At 50.1% G+C, this 27690-nt stretch overlaps 1 protein-coding gene across 2 annotated transcripts in view; it reads right to left on the bottom strand.

Annotated features, from left to right (window-relative positions):
• Positions 1–674: 674 nt before the first annotated feature.
• The window catches only part of LOC140386753 (eosinophil peroxidase-like), an 87488-nt gene continuing 60472 nt past the window's right edge, over positions 675–27690 (bottom strand). For both annotated transcript variants that reach the window (XM_072469409.1, XM_072469410.1), the window contains exons 13-16: positions 21881–22086; positions 17489–17650; positions 14993–15054; positions 675–2823 (exon numbers count right to left, since the gene is read on the bottom strand). In XM_072469409.1, coding sequence (XP_072325510.1) covers positions 2770–2823; positions 14993–15054; positions 17489–17650; positions 21881–22086 — 484 coding nt within the window. In that variant the 3' untranslated portion in view covers positions 675–2769. The remainder of the gene's footprint in view (positions 2824–14992; positions 15055–17488; positions 17651–21880; positions 22087–27690) is intronic.

Here is a 27690-nt window from a genome sequence, read left to right as displayed (position 1 = left end):
AGCAGCTCTTGGACACAGAGAACAGGACATGACCAATAAGCAGGCAGGACACTCAGGGGTGGGATCTGACTATAAAAGACACAAGGCACTCACACTCCACCTCTTTCCACTGATGAACATCTAGAGAGTCAGTCAAGGGTGTTGTTACAATTTCACACCTCCACCACGTGGCTAAGAGCTAGTCTGGTTCAGTCAGAGTAACCACACTTAAGTTAGCAGAGAGTCGAACTCATAGAGAACTGTGCTAACTGATTGAACTAACTTCAAGGTCTGGAGTACCTTTCTGATCTTAGCTGCATCCAATTGCAGCCAGTGTTAGACCAGTGTACCTACCACGACAAAGAGGTGTTAACGGCCTTCCCTGCCTGGATGTCCGGGTATAATGATCTTTCTTGGAGTCTGGCTGTCTCCAAGTGGTATCCCTGATTGTGTTGCTATTGAAAACGGGTTTCTCAGATTTTTGCCATTGTGGGTGCTGACGGCCTGTGTTGATTGCTGCCTACCTGATGTCTGAGTTAACCCTTCCATGTTTTCTGGTGAAGTCTGACTTGTCTTTGTGCATGTGTGACTTTATTTGTGTGATTCAGACATAATATGAACAGACATGGGAATAAAATATATATATGAAAGCATTGTCCCCGATATTCCTACAACAGAAACCAACATTGCTGAGCTTGAAGATCTATGTTCTTTATTGGTTTTCTTTGAAAATGTCAATACATTGAAGATTTTAATTTCTATACAATCAAAGCAATTAACATTTCAAAAAGTCAGTTCAACCAATCCTGTCCAGTCTGATTAAACTGGGCCCTGATGAAGCTCCTGACCCAGTCAGCAACATGGATTAGAACTGATTCATTCCAATTATTAATTTAGAACATGCAGGATGTGATTAAAAACATATTTTGTAATTTAACGATGACTGGTAGGCTCCATTATACCCACATTAATAATTGACATTACATTTCTAAGACTGATTGAAAAATATTACTAATTAAAAGAAAACCGAGAGATCAGGAGATAAAAGACCACTTGCATTTATATAGTTCCTTTAATGCATTGCTTACTCTGTTATGAAGTAACCACAATAGGAGCATTTCTATTGAGAAACATAGTTGTGGTATGACCAATTCCAAATTGAGAAAGAACATGATACACCACTCGGACACAAGACGTGACGCAGCTGGAAGAGGTTTATAGGCCTGTATTATTATTTACTTGGCCCAATAAATGGCTCATAAAGTCGCAGAGTACCTGGAAACTGGGATTTGTGCGCATGCTATGGAGTTTAAACTATGTTTGTTGCCATAGATCAGTCTTCACTGGGAAGACAGCTTTGGCTTCCAGTCAGATGTCTGATGAAGGCTACAAGGTTAGCCATCCTCCCAGGTTGGTAATGGGAGGGGGTGTGATCTTGGATTGGCCGGATGGTCATTCCCATTTCCGAAGGGGAGGGGTTCAATTTTGGAGTTGGAAGATGGGATCGATTGGTGGGAAGGAAATGATCCAGGGGTGGCTACAGATCCTAGGTTGGGGTTGGGGGTGGAAGAATGTTGTGGGCGTGCTGGTCAGAGGTTCCTAGGATGATGTATTGATGTATATTTGCAGACCTAATGAGTAGATCAAAGGCATCAGGAGAAGGATTTAAGGTCTTGTGACTGGTAGGAAATCTGAGGTGTAGTCGGGAAGGTTGGAGAGTGTCCGATCGTGGGAGTTCCTCAGGCAGGCACATTGGGCCCAGGAGACCCCTTGTCCACATATAGCTGATAGGTTCTATGAGATTCAGGAGACTCTAATGACAGCAGTTGAATCTTAAAAAGCTGAATGGCAATAGTCTGAAGTACCTCCTTGGAGCTGGTTAAACATCTGGGGCGAGATTCTCCGACCCCCCGCCGGGTCGGAGAATTGCCGGGGGCTGGTGTGAATCCCGCCCCCGCCGGTTGCCGATTCTCCGGCCTGGATAGGCCGAAGTCCCGCTGCTAGGATGCCTGTCCCGCCGGCGTGGATTAAACCACCTCTCTTACCGGCGGGACAAGGCGGCGCAGGCAGGCTCCGGGGTCCTGGGGGGGGCGATCTGGCCCCGGGGGGTGCCCCCACGGTGGCCTGGCCCGCGATCGCGGCCCACCGATCCGTGGGAGGGCCTGAGTCGTGAGGGCACCTTTTGCCTTCCGCCTTCACCACGGTCTCCACCATGGCAGAGGCGGAAGAGACTCCCTCCACAGCGCATGCGCGGGGGTACCGTGAGCGGCTGCTAACGCTCCCGCGCATGCGCCGCCCGGAGATGTCATTTCCACGCCAGCTGGCAGGGCACCAAAGGCCTTTTCCGCCAGCTGGCAGGGCGGAAATTAATCCGGCGCGGGCCGAGCCCCAACCTTGAGGATTCCGCACCTTTGGGGCGGCGCGATGCCCGACTGATTTGCGCCGTTTTTGGCGCTGGTCAGTGGACATCGCGCCGATACCGGAGAATTTCGCCCCTGATCCCTTCTTGTCTCAGTGAAAGCTGAAGGTAGGCAGATTAAAGGTTGACGTGTTTTGAGGATCTGATTTAAGGTGTCAAACCGCCACCTCTATCCAATCAAAACCTGGCTCTTTTTGTTATGTCAAAAAAACTTGTTACCAGTCTCTCTGCTCATCACAAATTGTATCTCTGAATGGTGTTGCTATGTTTGATTCTGGATTCTCAGTTGCAAATTGTACAGTAAAAGGCTGATATTTTCCGAATAATTCTTCCGTTAGATCCTGGCATCAGTTTATTTCCTCCAGGTCCAATTAATGCTGGCTTGGTATTAACTTTTTTGAATGGTCACAGGCATTCGAAAAGACCTGTAAGAGTAGATCAGCATGTTTATCTGCATTCTGCAATATCCATCACTAATCGAACATTGCTGCTTTCATCACCTGAAGCTAATGGTAAAACATTCAGAGGAGTTGAACCAGAAGACACAAACAGTCCAGCACACAGCAGACATCTGGGTTCTTTGGTTTGGTAGCCTGAACCATGGCAGATGGCGTGGGGAGGGAATGGACAATGAGGGAAAACTTTTCCGATGCTCCCGAATGCAGCTTCCCGGGACACAGTTCATGAAAAAGATCTTGGAAGGATTGCTGAGGCCTATAACTATCTAGTGGATGGGAACTGGATGTCTAGGATATTAAGTGGAATCCATATTGAGGCCTGGAATCTTTCAGGTACTTACTGTTAATCTTTCTTCAGTTTAAACCTCTCCAATTATATTGTGTAAATGAAAACTAGCTGGGGGAATGTGGTGAATGTATTACTGCTACCATTTACCAGTGTATTGCATTACACTGTATTGTATTATGTTGATGCCCTTGTGGGCTTCGCCTATGGCTCCGCCCCCTCAGGAGAGGTAGATAGACCTGCAGCCTGTAGGCGGCTCTTTGTACAGAGCAGTCGCAGGCAGGCACAGATCCAGTTGATTAAAACCACTGTTCACTTCTACTCATCGTCTCGTGTGAATTGATGGCCGCATCAGGAAAATAAAAGATGCAAGAATCTTGCAGATACCTGCAGGACGGACTTCCGGTTGTGACCATGGAGTGAGTGGTCGCATACAGGGCTGTTCCTGCTTAAAGTCACAGAAAAGGGCTCTTTTCACGCAGATCCGGGTGGAATTTTGATGAAAGGCGTAGGTGAATGTTAGAGGAGTAGTTTACCCCTGCAATGGTATGTCTTCTGATCGCCAGACCTGGCAGAAAGCAGTGAGAGATTTGGCTGGAAAGTTGAAACAGTCTTGTGTTTCACAGACAGTCTCTTCCAGCATGAAGGTGGGGGAGAGGCAAGCTGTAAGGCCCCAGATACAGGAACTGATGACTTTTATCAAGGAGGAATTCCATCAGCAAAGGAAAGAAATACGTGAGGATCATGCAAAGCACATTGCAGAAGCTGTGGCACCCCTGAAGAGTACTTTGGAGCGGATGGCGAGGTGTTTGGAGGTGCAGGGGTCGCAGATTCGGGAGATCGAAGGTGTGATCTCGGACCACAGCGATCGTGTGGTGGCTCTGGAGGCGGAGGTGGGGCTCCTAGGAGACCTTTGTAAAACGTTGAGGGCAAAGTTTGAGGAGCAGGAGAATACCTCAAGAAGACAGAACCTGCGAATAGTGGGCCCGCCTGAAGGAATGGAAGGTGTGAGTGCCACGAGGTATGTCTCAAAGATGCTGGTGGGGCTGGTGGCAGAAGGGGTGCTGGATAAGACACCTGAAGTGGATGGAGCGCATAGGTCTCTGAGACAGAAGCCTAGAGCTGGGGAGCCGCCGCGGGTGGTGATCGTGAGGCTCCATAAATTTGTGGAGAAAGAGAAAATTCTACGGTGGGCCAGGGAGAAGCGTACCTGCAACTGGGAGGGAAATAACATCTGGATTTATCAGGACATCGGAGCTGAGTTGGCAAAACGGCGGGCAGGTTTCAACAAGGCCAAGGCGAAGACTTCCGGTTACGGCTATGCCTAGGTAGGTCGCACGTTCGGCAGCTCCTGCCGGGAACGGACTTTTGGGCTCTTCAGAGAGGCCCCAACGGAAATTGCTCGACGGCTTCCAGTGTGGGATGGTGACAGCAAGGTCCCCCCGACATTATATGGATTGGACCAGGAGTGGAGCGATTAAAAAAAGTGATCCTGGTGCAGCGAAAAATGCGAGGGAGGAAAAGCAGGATGGCAGCGGGTGGAGACCAAGCAGCGTGGGCGCAGTGGTCATAGGAGCAGTTTCTTAAACGCTGCTTTGAGGAGCTGAGGACAGAAATGCTGGCGCCAATGAAGGCGGCGATTGAGAAGCTAGTGGAGACCCAGTAGGTCCAAGGGGCAGCGATCCGGGAGGTGCAGCAAAAAGCTTTGGAGAACAAGGACGAGACCTTGGGCCTGGCGGTGAAGGTGGAGGCGCACAAGGCGCTGCACAAGAGGTGGGCGGAAAAATTCGAGGAACTGGAGAATAGGTCGAGGAGGAACAATCTTCGGATTCTGGGTCTCCCTGAAGGAGTGGAGGGGCCCGATGCCGGGGCATATATGAGCACGATGCTCAATTCGCTGATGGGAGCGGGAGCTTTCCCGAAGCCCCTGGAGCTGGATGGGGCTCATCGGGTCCTGGCAAGGAGACCCAAAGCCAACGAGCCACCAAGTGGTGAAGTTCCACCGCTTTATGGACAGAGAGTGTGTCCTGAGATGGGCCAAAAACGAGCAGAGCAGCAGGTGGGAGAACACGTAGATCTGAATTTATCAGGACTGGAGTGCAGAGCTGGCGAAGTAGAGGGCTGGTTTCAACCAGGCTAAGGCGGTGCTCCATCGGAAGGGGGTGAAGTTCGGGATGCTGCAGCCAGCGCAATTGTGGGTCACGTTCCAAGATCGGCAGCACTATTTTGAAACGCCTGATGAGGCATGGAACTTTATACAGACTGAAAAGTTGGACTCAAATTGAGGGTTTGGCGTGGGGGAATGTTTACTGTGTTTACCACGTTTGGGGAATGTTCTTTTTGTTTGAGTGCTGGATGGGGATGGGTGAATGGACTTGATGTGGGGCCTGTGGGAGAGTGTGGGCGTCAGTGTCGGAGGGACAGGGCCCCATGGAGGAAGAAGGGGGTGGAGGCCCAGGGATAGGGAGTTGGGGTAGGGCTGCAAAAAGGAGCTGCGTCAGAGGGGGCGGGGTCGGCTCAGGAAAGCGTGGGCTTTTCCCCACGTTAGGGAAGGATGGGGGCAGGGCAGGGGGGGGAGGGAGGGAGGGCGGGGGGAGGGAGGGAGGGGGGAGGGGAGGGAACTGGGTAGCTGCTGCATTGGCCAAAAGGGAGCTGGAAGTAGGAGAGGTAGTCGGGGCGGTGGTCCGCTGCCTGGGGGTCTGGAGGGTGCGGGAGGCGCGGGCACGTGGCTGGCCGAGAAAAGGAGATGGCTAGTCAGCAGGGGGGGGGGGGGGGTGTTTGGGGGGGCGGCGAGTAGCCCCCCCGATCCGGCTGATAACTTGGAATGTGAGGGGCCCGAATGGGCCGATGAAGAGGGCCCGGGTGTTTGCGCACATAAAGGGACTGAAGGCAGACGTGGTTATGCTCCAGGAGACACATCTGAAGGTGGCAGATCAGCTTAGGCTGAGAAAGGGATGGGTAGGGCAGGTCTTTCATTCAGGGTTGGATGCGAAGAACAGAGGGGTTGCAATACTGGTGGGGAAGCGGGTGTCGTTCGAGGCACTGAATATTGTAGTGGATAATGGAGGTCGATATGTGATGGTGAGTGGTAGGTTGCAGGGGGTGCGGGTGGTACTGGTGAACGTATTTGTCCCGAATTGGGATGATACCGGATTTATGAAACGCATGCTGGGACGGATTCCGGATCTGGAGGTAGGAAGCTTGATAATGGGGGGGGACTTCAACACGGTGCTGGACCCAGCACTGGACCGTTCTAGGTCCAGGACGGGTAAGAGGCTGGCTGCGGCCAAGGTGCTCAGGGGGTTTATGGACCAGATGGGGGGAGTGGATCCATGGAGGTTTGCCAGGCCGCTGGCCAGGGAATTTTCCTTCTTTTCCCACGTCCATAGAGCCTACTCCCAGATATATTTTTTCATCTTGAGTAGGGCGCTAATCCCGAAAGTGGAGGGAACGGAATATTCGGCCATAGCCATCTCGGACCACGCCCCGCATTGGGTGGAGCTGGAGTTGGGGGAGGAGAGGGACCAGCGCCCGCTGTGGCGCCTCAATGTGGGACTGTTGGCGGATGAGGGGGGGTGCGGGCGGGTGCGGGGGTGTATTGAAAGATATTTGGAGGCCAACGACAATGGGGAGGTGCAGGTGAGGGTAGTTTGGGAGGCGTTGGGAGGTGGTCAGGGGAGAGTTAATCTTCATTAGGGCCCACAGGGAGAAGAGAGAGAGGAGGGAGAAGGAGAGGTTGGTCGGGGAGATTCTAAGGGTAGACAGGAGGTATGCAGAGGCTCCCGAGGAGGGGCTACTTAGGGAGCGACGGAACTCCCAGACGGTATTCGACCTGTTGACCACGGGGAAAGCAGAGGCACAGTGGAGGAAACCGCAGGGGGCGACGTATGAGTATGGGGAGAAGGCGAGTCAGATGCTGGCACATCAGCTTCGTAAGAGGGAGGCAGCGAGGGAGATTGGTGGAGTTAAGGATAGAGGGGGGAATATGGTGCGGAGTGCGGTGAGAATAAACAAGGTATTTAAGGACTTCTATCGGGATCTTTACAGGTCTGAGCCCCCAGCGGGGAGGATGGGATGCGACGATTCCTAGATCAACTGAGGTCTCCCGTGTGGAGGAGAAGGAGGTGGCTGGTTTGGCATCGCCGATTGGGCTGGAGGAGCTGGTTAAAGGATTGGGGAGCATGCAGGCGGAGAAGGCCCCGGGGTCGGATGGGTTCCCGGTTGAATTCTGCAGGAAATACGTGGACCTGCTAGGCCCGTTGATGGTGAGGACTTTTAATAAGGTGAGGGAGGGGGGGAACCTTGCCCCCGACAATGTCCAGGGCGCTGATTTCTTTGATCTTGAAGTGGGACAAGGATCCATTGCAATGTGGGTCGTATAGACCGATCTCGCTCCTCAATGTTGACGCTAAGCTGCTGGCGAAGGTGCTGGCTACGAGAATTGAGGACTGTGTCCCGGGGGTGATTCATGAGGACCAGACGGGATTTGTGAAGGGTAGGCAGCAAAACACAAATGTGCGGAGGCTCCTCAATGTGATTATGATGCCCTCAGTGGAGGGGGAAGTGGAGGTAGTGGCAGCTATGGACGCGGAGAAGGCCTTTGATCGGGTGGAGTGGGAGTATCTTTGGGAAGTGTTGCGGAGGTTTGGGTTCGGGGAGGGGTTCATCAGTTGGGTCAGGCTGCTATATAGAGCCCCAGTGGCGAGTGTGGCTACGAACCGGCGGAGGTCGGAGTACTTTTGGCTGTACCGGGGGACGAGGCAGGAGTGTCCCTTATCCCCCTTGTTGTTTGCGCTGGCAATTGAGCCTCTGGCCATGGCACTGAGGGAGTCCAGGAAATGGAGGGGACTGGTCCGGGGGGGAGAGGAACACCGGGTGTCGTTGTATGCAGACAACCTGTTGTTGTATGTGGTAGATCCAGTGGAGGGGATGGCGGAGGTCATGCGGATCCTTAGGGAGTTTGGGGACCTTTCGGGGTATAAACTCAACGTAGGGAAGAGTGAGCTCTTTGTGGTGCACCTGAAGTGGATGGAGAGGGCGGAAAGGAGCTTTCGGTAATTAGGGATCCAAGTGGCTGGGAGTTGGGTGGCCCTGCACAAGCTCAATTTGACGCGGTTGGTGGAGCAGATGGAGGAGGATTTTAAAAGATGTGATATGCTGCCACTCTCACTAGCGGGTAGGGTGCAGTCGGTTAAAATGACGGTCCTTCTGAGGTTTCTCTTTGTGGCCCAGTGCCTTCCCATTATGATCCCCAAGGCCTTTTTCAAATGGGTAAGCAAGAGCATCATGGGACTTGTGTGGGCGAATAAGACCCCGAGGGTGAAGAGAGTGTTTCTGGAGCGTAGCAGGGACAGGGGGGGCTGGCGCTGCCAAATTTGTGTGGTTATTATTGGGCAGCCAATGTGGCGATGATCCATAAGTGGGTAATGGAGGGAGAGGGGGCGGCGTGGAAGAGGCCAGAGGTGGCGTCCTGTGTGGGCATGAGCCTGAGGGCGCTGGTGGCGGCACCGCTGCCGCTCTCGCCGACAAGGTACACCACGAGTCCGGTGGTGGCGGCCACGCTGAAGATCTGGGGGCGGTGGAGGTGACGCAGGGGTGAGGTGGGAGCCTCGGTTTGGTCCCCGATTCGGGAGAATCATCGGTTCGTCCCGGGAAGGATGGATGGGGGGTTTCGGAGCTGGCATCGGGCAGGGATTAGAAGAATGGGGGACCTGTTCATCGATGGGACGATGGAGGAGAAGTTTGGGCTACCCCCGGGAAATGCTTTCAGGTACATGCAAGTGAGGGCGTTTGTGATCCGGCAGGTGAGGGAATTCCCGCTGCTTCCGGCACGTGGGATTCAGGACAGGGTGATTTCGGGTGTATGGGTTGGAGAAGGCAAGTTTTCAGCGGAGGAGGAGGCCTCGGTGGAGGAGTTAAAGGGCAAGTGGGAGGAGGAGCTTGGGGAGGAGATAGATGAGGGTCTGTGGGCTGATGCCCTGAGTAGGGTTAATTCTTCCTCCTCTTGCGCCAGGCTCAGCCTAATACAGTTCAAAATTACCCACAGAGCGCATATGACAGGGGCGAGGTTGAGTAGGTTCTTTGGAGTGGAGGACAGATGTGGGAGGTGCTCGGGGAGCCCGACAAATCACGTCCATATTTTCTGGTCGTGCCCGGCGCTGGATGGGTTTTGCAGGGGTTTTGTGAGGACTATGTCCAAGGTGGTAAACGCCCAGGTCAAGCCGAGCTGGGGATTGGCATTATTTGGGGTATCGGACGAGCCGGGAGTGCAGGAGGCGAAAGAGGCCGGTATTCTGGCCTTTGCGTCCCTGGTAGCCCGGCGGAAGATTTTGCTACTATGGAAAGATGCGAAGCCCCCTAATGTGGAAGCTTGGATCAATGACATGTCAGGGTTCATCAAGCTGGAGAGGATAAAGTTTGCCTTGCGAGGGTCTGTGCAAGGGTTCCTCAGGCGGTGGCAACTATTCCTAGACTATCTCGCGGAGAGTTAGGAGGAGGTCAGCAGCAGCAGCAGCCCAAGGGTGGGGGGAGGGGGGGGGGGGGTTCTTTTGGGGTGGCGTTTGGGTAAAGGTGGGGGGGTTTCCCTATTTGTGTTTTTAAATGTTATATGGGGGGTTATTGTATATGGGGGAAATCCAATGTATAATTTCTGATTGTTGTGTTCTTGTTTCTTTCTTTTTGTTGGGGGGGGGTGGGGTTGAAAATTTGTTGAAAAATTTGAATAAATATATATTTTTTAAAAACAAGGCCAAGGCGATGCTGTACCGGCGGCAGATCAAGTTTAGAGTTCTCTACCCAGCGAAATTATGGGTGACGTTCGGAGGCCGGGAGTATTATTTCGAGACCCCAGAAGCTGCCGAAGACTTCATTAAGGAGCATAAACTGGGGGAGAACTGAGTGGACAATGGTTGGGAACCGGGGTGCTGGCACAATGTAATGGTCCGGAGCATGTTTGAAGTGGGTATAGGGATTGGGGGATTTTTGCCTTTTTTTTGTGGGGTGGTGGTTTCTGTTCAATGTTGTGACTGTAAGGAGTTTTAGGGGTGAAACGTTTATGTGGGGATAGATGTTCCCATCCCCATCCCCCCTCCTGTTTTATGGGACTGTTTGTGTTTAACATGTGCTTGTTTGCTTTTGGAGAAGGCTACCTGGAGTTCAGGAGAAGTCCTAGTTTGGGTGGGGGAGGGTAAGGCCAGCAGGAGGCCTTCTTCTTTGAGCTGAGGAGTGGGGAGGGAGAGGGAGGGGGAGGTTATTAGGATGTGCCTTTGGGCAGGGGCAGCCGCGCTAGCAGGTTATGCTGGTGAACAGAAGTGAGGTGGTGGGGGAGAAGGCCAAGAGGGGTGGCCGGAGGGAGGGGGGAAAGGGGAAGGGGGGGAAGAAGGGGAGGGGAAAAGTGGGGGGAGGTTTCTGCGACACGGCAGGAGGTGAGAAATGACATGGTCAAGGGCGAAGAAAGGGGCCATCTGGGATGGGCAAGGTACAGAGTGGAATTAAAGGGGCAGGAGTTAAGTGGGGAAGATGACGGACGGTAGAGGGGATTGGAGGCGCAGGCCTCCGGTAAGGTTGGTAACGTGGAATGTCCGGGGACTGAATTGGACGGTTAAAAGGTTGCGGGTGTTCGCGCACCTCAGGAGCTTTAAAGTGGGTGGGGTGGTCTTTTTTGCAGGAGACACACCTCTGTGTGAAGGACCAGGTTAGGTTAAGGAAGGGGTGGGTTGGGCAGGTTTTTCACTCTCACTCGGGGTTTGATTCAACATCGAGGGGATTTTAATGAGCAAAAATTGGGGTTCGTGAGTGCGAAGGAGGTGAGGGATCCAGGTGGGTGATATGTGATTGTGAGTGGGGTATTGGAAGGGGCACCGGTAGTGTTGGTAAATGTGTATGCCTCAAATTGGGATGATGTGGGATTTATGAGGGGGTTGCTGGCTGCAATCCCGGATTTGGCCACGTACCAGTTGATCATGGGAGGTGATTTTAACTGTGTCCTGGAGCCGAGGGTGGATAGATCGAGCCCCAGGTCCATGGGTAGGGTACGAATGGCAAGGGAGCTGGGGGGGTTTATGGAGAGGATGGGTGTGGTGGAAGGGAGTATTCCTTCTTTTCACACGTCTATAAGGTATATTTGAGGGTTGATTACTTTTTAGTGAGTCGGGAGATTTTGGTTGGGGTGGAGGGGGCAGAGTATGCAGGGATAGTTATCTCGGACCATGCAGCCCACTGGCTGGATATTCGTTTCAGTACGGGACGAAAGCAGAGGTCGAGGTAGAGGTTTGACTCGGGGTTGTTGGCGGATGGAGGTTTTGTGATAAGGTGCGGTTGGCGATTAGGGATTATGTGGAGCTCAATCAGAATGGAGAGGTGTCGGCGGGCATTTTTTGGGAAGCACTGAAGGCAGTGGTCCGGGGAGAAATTATCTCATTTACGGTTCGTGCGAATAAGGAAAGGAGGGCAGAACATGACCGTCTAGTGAGCGAGATAGTGGAGGTGGACAGGGAATATTTGAGGGTGCCCACCGTGGAGGGATTGGCAAGGAGGAAAAAGTTGCAGGGGCAATTTTATAGGCTGACAACGGGGAGGGCGGTAGGGCAACTGCGTAGGGCAAGAGGGGTGCAGTACGAGTATGGAGAGAAGGCGAGCTGCATGCTGGCGCACCAGCTGTGGAGGAAGGCTGCGTCCAGGGAAATATTGAAGATCCGGACTGGGGCTGGGGATGTGGTGTCAGAGCCAGGGAAAATAAATGAGGCATTTAGAGAGTATTACCAGGGACTCTAAGAGGCAGACCCAGGAGGAGAGGGGGGGGGGGGGGACATGGGGTTGTTTCTAGACGAGCTGGAATTTCTCCAGGTGGAGGAAGCAAAGAGGCAGGCGTTGGAGGAGTCCCTGGAGCTGAGGGAGGTGCTGGAAAGTATCAGGGATATGAAGTCGGGGAAGGCCCCTTAGCCGGATGGGCACCCGGCAGAATTTTATAAGGAATTTGCAGCGGACCTGGCACCACATCTGTTGGGGGCGTTTAATGAAGCACTGGAGAAGGGGGAGTTGCCGGAGACAATGAAGCAGGCGCTAATCACACTAATCCCCAAAAAAGGGAAGGATCCGGTGGAATATGGGTTGTATAGACCTCTATCACTATTGAACATGGATGTGAAAGTATTGGCTAAGTTGTTGGCAGGGAGGATGAAGGATTGTGTCCCGGGGGTGGTTACAGTAGATCAAACAGGCTTCGTGAAGGGCAGGCAGCTCACGAGTAATATAAGATGGCTGCTGAATGTGGTGGTGAATCCGTCGAGAGCTCTGGTACTGGAAATAGTGGTGTCCATGGAGGCGGAGAAAGCATTTGACCGGGTGGAGTGGCGGTACTTGTTCGAAGTTTTGGCAAGGTTTGGGTTTGGACCGGGATTTGTGGCGTGGGTGCGGATGCTGTATGAAACGCCAAGAGCGAGGGTGAGGACGAATGATATGAGCTCACAAAGCTTTGACTTACACAGGGGTACAAGGCAGGTGGGCCTGCTGTCCCCGCTGCTGTTTGCGCTGGCCATAGAGCCATTGGCGATGGCTCTCAGGGGGTTGGCAGAGTGGCAGGGGATAATGAGGGGACAGAGGGAGCATCGGGTGTCGCTCTACGCCGATGACCTTTGCTGTATGTTTTGGATCCGTTGGAGAGTATGGGAAGGATTATGGGCCTGTTGGGGAGGTTTGGAGGGTTCTCGGGATACAAGCTGAATGTAGGGAACAGTGAGGTATTCCCGGTGAATGAGCTGGCACAGCGGGCTAATTTAAGGGGGATGCCATTTACGGTAGTGAGGGATAGGTTTAGGTACTTGGGAATTCAGGTAGCGAGTGAATGGACGATGCTCCATAAGTGGAACTTAACAAAGCTGGTGGAGAAGGCCAGGGAGCATCTTAAGAGGTCGGATACACTGCACTTAACGCTGGCGGGGAGGGCCCAAGTGACGAAAATGAATATTCTGCCGAGGTTCTTGTTTATCTTTCAGGCTCTCCCGATCTTTATACCAAAGGCCTTTTTTCGGAAAGTGGACACAATCATCTCTGACTTTGTATGGGCGGGAAAGGTGTTTAGGGTGGGGAGGACCCTGCTACAGAGGCAGAGGCAGCAGGGAGGGTTGCCGTTGCCAAATCTGCTTTATTATTATTGGGTGGCGAACATGGACAAGGTGCGGTGGCGGTGGTGGGAAGCAGAAGGGGTAGAGTTGGTTAGGATGGAGGAGGAATCTTGTGAGGGGTCAAGTTTGAGGGCTATGGTGACGGCAGCATTGCCAATGGCTCCGAGTAGGTACTCAGAGAGCTAAGTGGTGCAGTCTACGGTGAAGATATGGAATCAGCTGAGGAGGCATTTTAGGGTGGAAGGGATGTCGGTGCTAACACCGCTGTGCGAGAATCATGGGTTTGAGCCGGGTGGATGGATAGTGTATACAGGAGGTGGAGGGAAGTGGAGCTGGTCAAGGTGAAAGATTTGTATTTGGAGGAAGCGTTCGCCAGTCTGGAGGAGCTAAGGGAGAGGGTAGAGCTGCCGAGGGGGAGTGAGTTCAGGTATCTACAGGTTACAGACTTTGCACGAAAGGTCTGGAAGGGGTTCCCTAGATTGGTGGGATACACCCTGCTGGAGCGACAGCTCGGAAGGGGAGGGAAGAATTGGGGATATATATAAGTGGCTGGGGGAGCAGGGAGGCGAGCGGGTGGTGAAAATCAAGGTGAAATGGGAAGCGGAGTTGGGAATGGAGATCAATTGGGGCGTATGGAGTGAGGCACTGCGAGGGTAAATGGGACCTCCTCTTGTGCAAGGATGAGCCTGATACAGTTTAAGGTGGTGCACAGGGCGCATATGACTCGGGCGAGAATGAGTGGGTTCTTTCAGGGGGTAGCAGATGAGTGTGAGAGGTGTGGGCGGGTGCCAGCGAATCATGCGCACATGTTTTGGGGTTGTGAAAAAGTGGGAAGATTCTGGGCGGGAGTGTTCGCGGTCTTAGCCAGGACAGTGGAGGAGGAAGTGGACCTGGACCCTTTGGTGGCGATATTATGGGATTCAGAGAAGCCGGAGCTCATGGAGAGGAGGAAGGCCGATGTCTTGGCCTTCGCCTCTCTGATTGCACGGCGACAAATTTTACTGGAGTGGCGGTCGGCATCGCCACTTGGGGATGCTGCATGGTTGGATGACCTGTACGAGTTCCTGCGGTTAGAGAAGATAAAGTATAAGTTAAGGGATTCAGCAGGGGGCGGGTGGTGGTGGTGGTAGGGGGGCGGGGGGGTGGGGGATGGGGGGGGGGGGGGCTGGGGAGAGGGGGGGGGGGGTGATGGGGAGGGGGGGTGAAAAAGGAGGAAAATCTGTACAAACTGTATAGTTGATTGTTGGGAAGAATCCCGGGGTGTTAGTTTAGATCATAGAATTCACAGTGCAGAAGGAGGCCATTTGACCCATCGAGTCTGTACCGGCTCTTGGGAAGAGCACCCCACCCAAGGTCAACACCTCCACCCTATCCCCATAACCCAGTAACCCCACCCAACACTAAGGGCAACCTTGGACACAAAGGGCAATTTATCATGGCCAATCCACCTAACCTGCACATCTTTGGACTGTGGGAGGAATCCGGAGCACCCGGAGGGAACCCACGCACACACGGGGAGGATGTGCAGACTCCGCACAGACAGTGACCCAAGCCGGAATCGAACCTGGGACCCTGGAGCTGTGAAGCAATTGTGCTATCCACAATGCTACCGTGCTGCCCGCTTTGCTGTAACTACTTTGATACAAGTTTGAATAAAATGCGTTTTAAAAAAAAGATACCTGCAGGACATTTCCGAGGGTTTGCCAAAGGTTTACAAGGGAAATCTCACCTTCATCAGCTTCCCATTAGCTAACTGTTCCCATTTTGATGAGCAGATCGTGGTAACAGCACCTGGAAAATAGTAGTGTGCAATCAGGATAACAATTCAAAATGGCTCCGGAGAGTGGCGACTCTCTGTCAGCCCTCCACGAAGATCCTCTTTCTACATCTTTTATAACTGTACTAACCTTTTAAAACTTAATTTTAAAACTAATATAGGCCGGGATTCTCCTGCACTTGGCCGATGGCCCGAAGCCGGCTCCAAGAGCGGTGCGAACCACTCTGGCATCGGGCCACCCGGAAGTTGCGGAATCCTCCGCACTTCCGGGGGCTAGGACGGCTCCGGAGGGGTTGGTGCCGTGCCAACCGGCGGCAAAGGGCCGCCACGAGTTACCGCCGGCTTGTTCTGCGTATGCGCAGGGGGTATCTTCTCTACGCCGGCCATGGCGGAGCCTGAATTGCCGGGGGGACGTGACCAATGGCCACCGACCGGAGCGGCGTGATCCACGCCCCCCCGCCCGAAAACCGGTGCTGGAGAATTCAGCAGCCGGAGTCGGAGCGGCGGGGCGGGATTCACGCCCCCCCCCCCCCCGGCGAATCTCCGACCCGGGGGGGGGTCGGAGAATCCCGCCCATAATATTGAACATGCTTGTTTATGTTTCACTACACTCCGGATGCTTCACCCGATGTCTATGTATTTACATTGTGTATTTATCGTATGTCCTATGTTTTTCAAGTATGGAACGATCTGCCTGGGCTGTACGCAGAACAATGCTTTTCACTGTACCTCGGTACACGAGGTAATAAATCTAAATCTAAATCCAGTAGGATAGATTTGTGATCTTTGCTGAAATATTCTGGAAAATAAATCATAATTCTCTTTTTTTTTCTTCCACTACCATTAATAATCTTTATTATTGTCACAAGTAGGCTTACATTAACACTGCAATGAAGATACTGTGAAAATCACCACACTCCGGTGCCTGTTTGGGTACACAGAGGGAGAATTCAGAATGTCCAATTCACCAAACAAGCACGTCTTTCGGGACTTGTGGGAGGAAACCAGAACACCCGGAGGAAACCCACACAGACACGGGAATAGCTTGCAGACTCCGCATAGACAGTGACCCAAGCGGGAATCGAACCTGGGATCCTGGCACTGTGAAACAACAGTGCTAACCACTAAGCTACTGTGCCGCCCATTTACCCACCACTTAAGTCGTTGCACGTGTATTTTCTGGCCGCAGAGTGCGGTAGGAGCAAATCACTCTTCAGTGTGCTACAGACACAGAGATGGTCATGACAGTGCAGATCAGAGATCTAGAGTTTGGGGTGGAGTCCCCAGTCACAGTGGGCTGCACTTTGAAATGGCTAGTATGTTGGGCAGTCAGAGCACTGATCTGTCCCGGTATTTATACCAATTTAGGTCTCCCAGCAAAATGGAAATCACAAAAATTGACAATCCTAAAATTCACCGGTGCTCCCTCTCAGTCTCCCACACTAACTCCACTGTGAGGCCAGCAAGTGACTCAGGGCTACTGTGTAATGCAACATCCAGAATTCAAAGTACCTCCTTACCTCACCTTTACCCTTCGGGTGAAGTGTAACATGTTAACCTCAGAATAAACTTGCTTTGCTTTACTTCTCCCTTTGTACCCTTGGGCGTGACTCAGCGGCTTGGGTGTGTTTAGCGACATATTTTTTGGTGGCTGTAATGCCGAAAAACACCCTGCTATTAAACGGCACTTTGACTTTTTTGTTTGGCCTTGGGGAGTTTCTGTCCACTGAGAGTGATTACCTGCTAGCGAGCTGATCTCGACAACAGAAAACGGCTGTTCGCAGATCGGGACGTAATTTTGATCAGCAGCCCCAATCTTTCTGCCCCCCCCCTTTTAGCCCCCCCCCCACTTTATTGATCCCCTCCCCTCACCAACCCAACCCTGGCAAGGCCCCTGGGAGCCCCACCTCACCCTCACTCTAATTGGCAAGCTCTTCCCCCCCCACCCAACCGGAGCCAGGCCCCTGGCGGTGCCAGGCCAGCAGTGCCCAGGTGCCAGGGGAATGCTAGGGTACCACCATGGGTATCATCTGTGCCTGATTTCTAATTTTCCTGCTTTGTTCCAATATTCATCCCATCCCTTTAGCCTGTAGGATTTGTGTACATTAGGGGGAATTTAAATGTCACAGAAATCAGGGGTACAAAGCAATATTCCTACCCTCATCTTCCTGTGAATGGCTTAAGGCATGACTGAAATACCTGTCAGACTCAGGTATGGCATACTGGTGAACCATCCTCTGGGAACAGTCCTTTCAGTTGAACCTACTTTGAATCTCAGTGATAAGTGATACATTTATTTCTGTAGGACCAGGAGAAGCTGGAGTGCTCATCAGAAATAATTCTGGTGATTGCTGTCCTTTTGCCCAAATGAAAAATTACCTCCCGCCACTCCTCTGCTTCCTTCATTCTATTTCAATGTTCCATTCATTCATTTATAAAAGCTCTTACCTGCACAGCCGGGTGGTGCAGAGTCCCACTGTCCATTACTCAGACATTTAATCGTATCTCCTCCCACCAGCTTGAGTCCGGGCTCACAGGTGTATCTGACAAAGGATTTACAGAGCGAGAAATGGGCATGATCCACAACAGGGACAGGTCCACAGGGGGTCACTGTAAAAGGGGGGGGGGGGGGGGGGGAGAAACAGACAATAATTAGAAAATATTACAGGGAATGTTCAAGGGACTGTGGATGTCCAGCCAAAGATTAAGCAGAATGACAGAAAGCCTTGCCTGTGAGGTGAGTTTTAAGGGGAAACTTAAAGGAAGTGAAGGAGAAGATGAGATGGAGAATTTATTTGGATTTGGATTTGTTTATTGTCACGTGTACCAAGGTACAGTGAAAAGTATTTTTCTGCAAACAGCTCAACAGATCATTAACTACATGAAAAGAAAAGGAAATAAAAGAAAGTACATAATAGGGCAACACAAGGTGCACAATGTAACTAGATAACACCAGCATCGGGTGGAGCATACAGGGGTGTAGTGTAAATGAGGTCAGTCCATAAGAGGGTTGTTTAGGAGTATGGTAACAGTGGGGAAGAAGCTGCTTTTGAGTCAGTTTGTGCATGTTCTCAGACTTATGTACCTCCTGCCCAATGGAAGAAATTGGAAGAGTGAGAAAGCCGGGTGGGAGGGGTCTTTGATTATGCTGCCCGCTTTCCCCAGGCAGCAGGAGGTGTAGATGGAGTCAATGGATGGGAGGGAGGTTCGTGTGATGGACTGGGCGGTCACGACTCTCTGAAGTTTCTTGCGGTCTTGGGCTGTGCAATTGCCATATCAGGCTGTGATGCAGCCAGATAGGATGCTTTCTATGGTGCATCTGTAAAAGTTGGTAAGAGTTAATGTGGACATGCCGAATCTCCTTAGTGTCCTGAGGACATATAAGTGCTGTTGTGCTTTCTTGGTGGTTGCGTCGATGTGAGTGGACCAGGACAGATTTTTGGAGATGTGCACCCCTAGGAATTTGAAACTGCTAACCATCTCCATCTCAGCCCCGTTGATGCTGACAGGGGTGTGTGTACAGTACTTTTGATTGGATTGGATTTGTTTATTGTCACGTGTACCGAGGTACAGTGAAAAGTATTTTTCTGCGAGCAGCTCAACAGATCAGTTTATGACTCTCTGAAAAGGGAATAAAAGAAAATTCATAATAGGGAAAAGATAAAAGAGAGAGGTAAGTAATAATGTTAGTCTTAGAATTAAATTTTAAAAGATTAGAACGATTGTAAGTTATGTAAAAAGTGGATCTGTTGGGGAGAGCTCGCAGAGAGTCGCCTTGCTCCGGCGCCATCTTCTGGAATCTTTGCTTTCTGAAGTCAATGACCAGCTCTTTAATTTTGGTCCTAGGTTTTGGAGCTTTGATATGAGCTTGGCTGGGATTATGGTGTTGAAGGCGGAGCTGTAGTCAATACATTTAGGCAGAAACTCTCTGTGTGTGAGGTCTGGATGGCAGATAAGCTGCTAAGGGTTGGGTAAAAAAAAGGAGGGAGCACAGACAAGAGACTGAAAGCAGGGGAATAGAGAGTTTAGTGAAGAAGGGTAGTAGTAGAGCTGGAGGAAGCCATGGAGATAAGGAAGAGAGGCTAAATATAATATAATATTATAATATAATAATATATAGCACAAGGATGAGAACTTTAAACTTAACAAACAGAGGACTGAAAGCCAGATGAGGTCAATCACGACAGGAGTGATGGGAAAGTGGTGGAAATTTAATAAAGATATTGGGTGGGATATTCCGGCCCCTCCCACGGTGGGATCTTCCAGTCTTGTCGAAGTCAATGGGGTTTTGAATGGTTCTTCGCCGGGAAACCTGCTGCTGTGGGAACAGACAATCCCGACCATTGTCCTTCGACGATATTCCTATTTACATGATATATGCTTGCCTAGTTTACCCTTTGTGTGTTTGTTGGGTGAAATAGTAAGACAAAACAGAAGAGTATATGAGCGTCATTTTCAATATTGCGATTGTTTTACTTTTTACCTTGCTGAATGGTGGTAGATGCTTGTCCAGGAATTACATCCATGAAGTTTAAACACATATTGTACGGAAGAATTTTCTACCAAAAGGGCTGCATGCAGATAAAATGTACCATGCAGCCACCCTATGATCATGTCAGCAATTTCTAATGGCCACTACGAGTCTAAAGGGTCACATCATAAAATTTGGGCGGGATTTCTCTGATTTGAGAAATGCGATTGGCTGGAGAATTGGTTTTGATGCCGAAATCCTGGTGGGCGGTGGCTTCACGCCAAATCGCAATTCTCCGGTGCCTGGACATCAATTCGTTCCACTCCTCACATCAGTCAACAGCCGTGGCATGTTCTCCACCTCCACCGGTGCAAATTCCCGACGGCGAGGTTCACTTGTGCTTTTACAAATTGTGAAACCGGCGCCGTGGCTGCTGAGGGAGAGAGAGAGGGTATGGAAAGTGTCCAATCTCGCCATAGTTTGGTGACAGTCGTGCTGCTGGCTGGGGGGTTTCTGCCAGGGTCAGGGGGAGTAGCGGGAGGTGGCGAGGGCTGGGCCGTGGGGTCATGGTGGACAGGCACGGAACGCCATTAGCTGCAAGGCAGATATGCAGCTGCACATGCCATTGGCAGCCTACTGTGAACTTAGGGCCACAGGTTATATGGGTGCCCCCCAAGGCCACGCCCCCCTATGTGTCCTCGGGCCCCAACTGACCCATCAGCGGGATTGGTGCACTCCAGCGCAACCAGTGCCAACTTGTTGGCTGGGATGGTGTGTGTGTGGAGAGTGAAGTGTACATATGCAACTGCAGTTTGTCAGCCTCCTGAGTGCTAATCGTGAATCCAACAAATCCGGCACCATTTCTCATTGGAATCGCTTGTGTTCCACATGGCGCCGATGCTAGCCCCTTAATAGTCACTGAATCGGTCCAGGTGCAACGCCAGTTTTGCTGTCATGGAAGTCCACGAATCCTGCCCCGGTGTCAACACTTAGTTTCAGGAATGGAGAATCTCGCCGTTGATGTTTTCCAGGGAAGATTCATTCATTCAACTTTGCCAAAGGCTAATTGCTGACTAGAATTGCTCTTCATGTCACTTTTTAAACCTTTGCTACCCGAATGGATCTTTTTAATTACCTGACAGTGATTCAGTGACCACAGAAGTGACAGTTGTTCTATCTTTTTTTATTTGTTCATGGGGTGTTGCTGGCTGGGCCAGCATTTATTGCCCATCCCTAAGGGTATTTAAGAGTCAACCACATTGCCGTGGATTTGGAGTCACATGTAGATCAAAACAAATAAGAATGGCAGATTTCTTTCCCTAAAAGGAATTAGTGATCCAGTGGGGTTTTATGACAATAGACAATGGTTTTTCATGGTCATCATTAGACTTTTAATTCCAGACTTTTATTGAATTCAAATTTCACCATCTGCCATGTTGGGATTCAAATCCAGGTTCCCGGAGCATTACCCTGGGTCTCTGGGTCACTAGGCCACCGACAATACCACTACGCCAATGCCTCCCTCTCAATTAGTTCAGTTGCTCATGCATTTTCACAGAGATGTGAATAAACTGAACATAAAAATTCAAGGCCTTAAGGTGCTTTCTCTGCGATCTTGCCGTTATTGATGACACCTAAAGTTTGCCGATGCTCGGTTACTATATTTGGTGCCGAGCAAAATAGTCCCATGGCCAAATTTCTGTTAGTGTATAAATTATAAAGATGCAGTCCAGGGCTGCAGGTGGCTCAACCTGCCCATCAAAGGGCAAGGTGACACAACTAAGATACAGAGAAATAGAATTCAGAGCCCCAGATTTAAAAAAAATCTTTCCTGGTTTGTAGGCGCATTGACGAGGCCAGCATTTGTTGTCCAGCTCTAATTGCCCTTGAAACTGAGTGGCTTGCTGGGCCATTTCAGGGGGAAGATAAGAGTCAACCCCATTGCTGCAGATTTGGAGTGACATGTAGGCCAGATCAGTAGGATGGCAGATTTTCCTCCCGAAGGGACATTAGTGAACCAGATGAATTTTTAGAAAAAACAATGATAGTTGTCACTGCCACCATTAGTAAAATCAATTTATATCCCAGATTTTTAATAATGGAGTTCAAAATGCATCAACTGCTGTGGTGTGGAGAGATTTGAACTCATGTCCCCAAAGCATTATCCTGGGTCCCTGAATTGCTAGTCCAGCAATATTAACACTGCACCATCATCTCCCCAAACAAGTCTGCTCGTGCAAGAGTAGACCTCAATTTCTCTTCGCTATTTTTTTCCACCAGCAAATTTGGTTAGTTTTATATTGAAACATAAATGAACTGTAATGTTAGCGTTCTGAAGGCCTGTAATACCCAGCCCTGTAATACCCTACCTTGCACATCCTCCTTCCAGGCACTCAGGTCCACCTTTGGTATCTGACTACAGTTTACATATCCATTTGGGAATTCTTGGAATTTAAATGCATCCCGTGGAAGAAATTGGATCCCTGTGTTATCACAGATTATCCTGGACATGGAGATGTGAGCAAGAGCGTGACGTTGGCCAACAGTAAAAATGCCTTTATTTTCCCACCAGAATCTAAAGGAAGAAAAAAAGTGAATTTGTAGAGTTCCTTGCACAACCTAAATATCCCACAGCACATCACAACTAATTATGAACATTATAACATGGTCACTGCTGTGTTTGTAGGCACGGTGGAACAGTGGTTATCACTGCTGTCTCACAGCACCAGGGACCTAAGTTCAATTCCGGCCTTAGGTGACTGTTTTTGTGAAGTTTGCATGTTCTCCCCGTGTCTGTTTGGGTTTCCTCTGGGTGCTCTGGTCTCCTCCCACAGTCCAAAAAGATGTGCATGTTAGGTGGACTGGGCATGCTAAATTGCCCAAAATTGACGCAAAATCCACAGAGATTTGCGGGTTAAGTAGGGTTACAGGGTTGGAGGGATAGGGCGAGAGCCTGGTTAGGGTGTTCTTTCAGAGGGTCAGTGCAGATTGATGGGCCGAATGGCCTACTTCAGCACTGTAGGGATCTATGAATCTTCAGAAACACAACAGTTAATTTTGTGCACAGCCTTGTCCTACAAACAATAATAAGTTAAATGACCAGATATTTTGTTTTTAGTGATATTAGTTGAGGGATAAATATTGGCCAGGACATGGAAAGCTTCCCTGAACTTCTACGAAGATTGCTTAGCATCCACCTGAACAGGCCTTATTTTGACATCTTACCTCACAGCACCCATTCAAAGTTGCATTGATGTTGGAAATTACGTGCGCGTGTCTCCGCAGTGGGCCTTGAACCCTTCCGCTGAGAGCGCTGCCAGCAAGCCACAGCTGACAACCGTTAAGCAAAGGGAAAATTACCATTGTGAAGCCATGAGAATTCTTGGAAAGGACAAGGTTGTAATGTGCACAGAGTTAGCCATGTTGGAATGACTTGCGCCATCAGTCGCTTTGTGTAAACCACTCACACCAGAGGAGACTGAAAATTTCAGGGTAAGCTATTTAAGGTTTATAAAACAAAGAGAGGTTTTATAGGGTAATCAATAAAAAGCTTTCCACAGAGTGTAAAATAACCTCAATAGGCATAGATTGAGGGTTATCAATAGAAGATATGATAGCTATGCTCGAATAAATATTTTCACAAAAGGAAAGGGAATATTGAATGCTGTACCACAAGTGGCCACTAGGTAGAGATAACAGACTTATTTAAACAGGAATAGGATAGTTATCTGAAAAGGATTAATATAAAATGATTCAGGTTGGGCAGAACAGTGGCGATGAGGAGAGGTTGAATAAACTTGGTTTGTTCTCACTGGAATGACAGAGGTTGAGGGGCGACCTGATAGAGGTCTACAAAATTATGAGGGGCATAGACAGAGTGGATAGTCAGAGACTTTTTCCCAGGGTAGAGGGGTCAATTACTAGGGGGCATAAGTTTAAGGTGTGAGGGGCAAGATTAGAGGAGATGTACGAGGCTAGTTCTTTACACAGAGGATAGTGGGTGCCTGGAACTCTCTGCCGGAGGAGGTGGTGGAAGCAGGGACAATAGTGACGTTTAAGAGGCATCTTGACAAATACATGAATAGGATGGGAATAGAGGGATACGGACCCCGGAAGTGTAGAAGACTTTAGTTTAGACGGGCAGCATGGTCGGCGCAGGCTTGGAGGCCAAAGGGCCTGTTTCTGTGCTGTACTTTTCTTTGTTCTTTGTTCTTTTTGGTGCAGTGGTTAACACTGCTGCCTCCCAGCGCTGAGATCCCAGGTTCCATCCCGGCTCTGGGAGACTGTCCGTGTGGAGTTTGCACATTCTCCTTGCGCTGGCGTGGGTTTCACCCCCACGAACCAAAGATGTGCAGAGTAGGTGGATTGGCCATGCTAAATTGTCCCTTGATTGGAAAAAATGGGGCGAAATTCTCCTACCCGCCCCGCCACATTTCTGCGCCGACCGGCCGGCGGGAGTCTCCGTAACACCGGCCGGTCAATGGGGTTTCCCATTGTGGGGCACCCCCACGCCGTCGGGAAACCCCCGAGCTCCGGCAGAACGGAGACTCCCGCCGGCTGAGAATGACGCCCATGAATTGGGCACTCTAAATTTGTTTTTAAAAAATGATTCAGGTAAAATGCATGCAAATGGGATTAGAATGATTAGGTCTACTTGATGAGCGAGTAGTGATAATTACATGAATAGTCATCGGGCAGAATGGCCTCTTTTTGCACTGCAAGTTCCAGGATGTTTTCCAATTGAATACCAGAGAATGTGCAGTTGCTGTCCTTCAAACATTAGCTATGGACTTTCAATGACTCTGAATATAGCAGCTGTTTAATGAGGGTCAGGCAAGAACAGCATTCACCGACTTTAAATACAGTACATCTTTGTCAGTCTCCATCTATTGCTAACCCTCTGTCCAGCCCCACTGCTCCAAGCCCACCCCACTTCCTACAACCATATAAATCTGACCCTGTTACAAAGACATGGGGGAGAAGATGGCCAGAGTTGATTGGAAAAGGAGCCTAGCAGGGAAGACAGTGGAACAGCAATGGCAGGAGTTTTGGGGGGTTATTAGGGAGGCACAACAGAAATTCATCCCAAGGAGGAGGAATCATGCTAAGGGGAGGACATGGCATCCGTGGCTGATGAGGGATTTCAAGGACAGCATAAAAGCTAAAGGAAAAACATACAAAGTGGTGAAGATTGGTGTGAAGCCAGAGGATTGGGAAGCCTTTAAAAGCGAGCAGAGGACAACTAAAAAACCAATAAGGGGGGAGAAAATGAAGTACGAGTGCAAGCTAGCTATTAATATAAAGGAAGATAGGAAGAGCTTTTTTCAATATATAAAAGGTAAGAGAGAGGCAAAAATAGACGTTGGACCACTGAAAAATGTGGCTGGAGAAGTAATAATAGGAAACAAAGAAATGGCAGATGAACTGAATAGTTACTTTGCATCAATCTTCACAGTGAAAGACACCAGTGGGATGCCAGAGCTCCAGGAGAACTAGGGGCAGAGGTGAGTGCAGTGACCCTTACTAAGGAGAAGGTTCTGGGGAAACTGAAAGGTCTGAAGGTGGATAAGTTACCTGGACCGGATGGACTACACCCTAGAGTCCTAAAAGAGATCGCTGAGGAAATTGTGGAGGCATTGGTAATGATCTTTCAGGAATCACTGGAGGCAGGAAGGGTCCCAGAGGACTGGAAGGTGGCTAATGTAACACCACTGCTTAAGAAGAGAGGGAGGCAGAAGACGGGAAATTATAGGCTGGTTAGCCTGACTTCAGTCATTGGTAACATTTTAGAGTCTGTTATTAAAGATGAGATTGCGAAGCACTTGGAAGTGCATGGTAAAATAGAACTGAGTCAGCACAGCTTTGTCAAAGGGAGGTCGTGTCTGACAAATCTGTTAGAGTTCTTTGAGGAAGTAGCAAGGACATTAGACAAAGGAGAACCAGTGGACCTGATTTGTTTAGATTTTCAGACAAGGTGCCGCATAGGAGACTGTTAAATAAGTTAAAAGCCCATGGTGTCAAGAGTAAGATCCTGGCATAGATAGAGGATTGGTTGACTGGCAGAAGGCAGAGAGTGGCGATAAAGGGGTCTTTTTCAGGATGGCAGCCGGTGACTAGTGGTGTGCCTCAGGGGCCTGTGCTGGGACCACAACTTTTCACAATATACATTAATGATCTGGAAGAAGGAACTGAAGGCACTGTTGCTAAGTTTGCAGATGATACAAAGACCTGTAGAGGGACAGGTAGTATTGAGGAAGCAAGGGGGCTGCAGAAGGGTTTGGACAAGCTAGGAGAGTGGGCAATGAAGTGGCAAATGAAATACACTGTGGAAAAGTGTGAGGTTATGTACTTTGAAAGGAGGAATTTAGGCATAGACTATTTTCTAAATGGGGAAATGCTTAGGAAATCAGAAGTACAAAGGGACTTGGGAGTCCTTGTTCACGATTCTCTTAAGGTTAACGTGTAGGTTCAGTCGGCAGTTAGGAAGGCAAATGCAATGTTAGCATTCATGTCATGAGGGCTATACAAGACTAGGGATGTACGTCTGAGGCTATATAAGGCTCTGGCAGACCCCATTTGGAGTATTGTCAGCAGGTTTGGGCCCCGTATCTAAGGAAGGATGTGCTGGCCTTGGAAAGGGTCCAGAGGAGGTTCACAAGAACGATTGCTGGAATGAAGAATTGTCATATGAGGAACAGTTGAGGACTCTGGGTCTGTACTCGGAGTTTAGAAGGATGAGGGGAGACCTTATTGAAACTTACAGGATACTGCGAGGCCTGGATAGAGTGGACGTGGAGAGGATGTTTCCACTTGGAGGAAAAACTAGAACCAGAGGATACCATCTCAGACTAAAGGGACGATCCTTTAAAACAGAGATGAGGAGGAATGTTTTCAGCCAGAGGGTAGTGAATCAGTGGAACTCTTTGCCCAAGAAGGCTGTGGAGGCCAAATCACTGGGTGTGTTTAAGTCAGAGATAGATAGGTTCTTGATTAATAAGAGGATCAGGGGTTATGGGGAGAAGGCAGGAGAATGGGGATGACAAAATATCAGCCATGATTGAATGGCGCAGCAGACTCGATGGGCCAAGTGGCCTAATTCTGCTCCCATGTCTTATGGTCTTATGTTTCCAGTTCTCTCTAGCTCTGACAAAGAGGGGGGTGGGGGTTGTGGTTTCCTGTATTTAAAAAGAGACTCAGGTTCTTAGTCTGAAGATCTCACTCGGATTGATTTATAACGTTCATTGTACGAGCTTGGACAGCAACTAGTGAGAGAGAAAGTAGGGGCAGGTCACCACGTGAGCAAACTGCTGCCAGTGGTTAAGCAGTCACTGCCAACAAACTGACAACCCAAGCATGCCCTTGAGTATCTGGGTTCCATGTTTCCTGAATGGCGTATGGGCCTAGAGCCTCTAGGCCTGAGGTCTAAGAGTTACATCTTCTGACAAAACTTCAATTATATTTGGAAATACCTCACGGTGGCACAGTGATTAGCACTGTTGCCTCACAGCGCCAGGGACCCGGGTTCAATTCCGGCTTCGGGTCACGGTCTGTGTGGAGTTTGCACGTTCTCCCTGTATCTGCGTGGGTTTCTTCTGGGTGATCCGGTTTCCTCTCACAGTCCAAAGATGTGCGGGTTAGGCAGATTGGCTGTGCTAAATTGCCCCTTGATGCGCAGATTAGGCTATGGGGTTATGAGGATATGTTGGGGTGGACAGTGGAGTGTTAGTGGGTAGCTCATTCAAAAGGGTCGTGCAGACCCAATGGGCCGAATGGCCTCCTTCTGCACTGTAGGAATCTATGAAAACCGATTTATAGCAATGTTAGTTTCACATTTCTTTTTCCCTCCAGGATTTCTTTATACCTCCAGTACGGTAGCACAAGTGGCTAGCACTGTGGCTTCACGACGCCTGGGTCCCAGGTTCGATTCCCCCCTGAATCACTGTCTGTGCGGAGTCTACACGTTCTCCCCGTGTGTGCGTGGGTTTGCTCCGGGTGCTCCGGTTTCCTCCCACAGTCCAAAGATGTGCGGGTTAGGTGGATTGCCCATGCTAAATTGCCCTTCGTGTCCAAAAAGGTTAGGAGGGGTTATTGGGTTACGGGGATAGGGTGGAAGTGAGAGCTGAAGTGGGTAGGTGCAGACTCAATGGGCCGAATGGCCTCCTTCTGCACTGTATGTTTT

The sequence above is a fragment of the Scyliorhinus torazame genome, chromosome 12 (genome assembly GCF_047496885.1).
Source record: "Scyliorhinus torazame isolate Kashiwa2021f chromosome 12, sScyTor2.1, whole genome shotgun sequence".
Taxonomy (NCBI): Eukaryota; Metazoa; Chordata; class Chondrichthyes; order Carcharhiniformes; family Scyliorhinidae; genus Scyliorhinus; species Scyliorhinus torazame.
The sequence above is the reverse complement of the archived record's forward strand: the minus strand, read 5'-3'. Positions and strand labels throughout refer to the sequence as shown.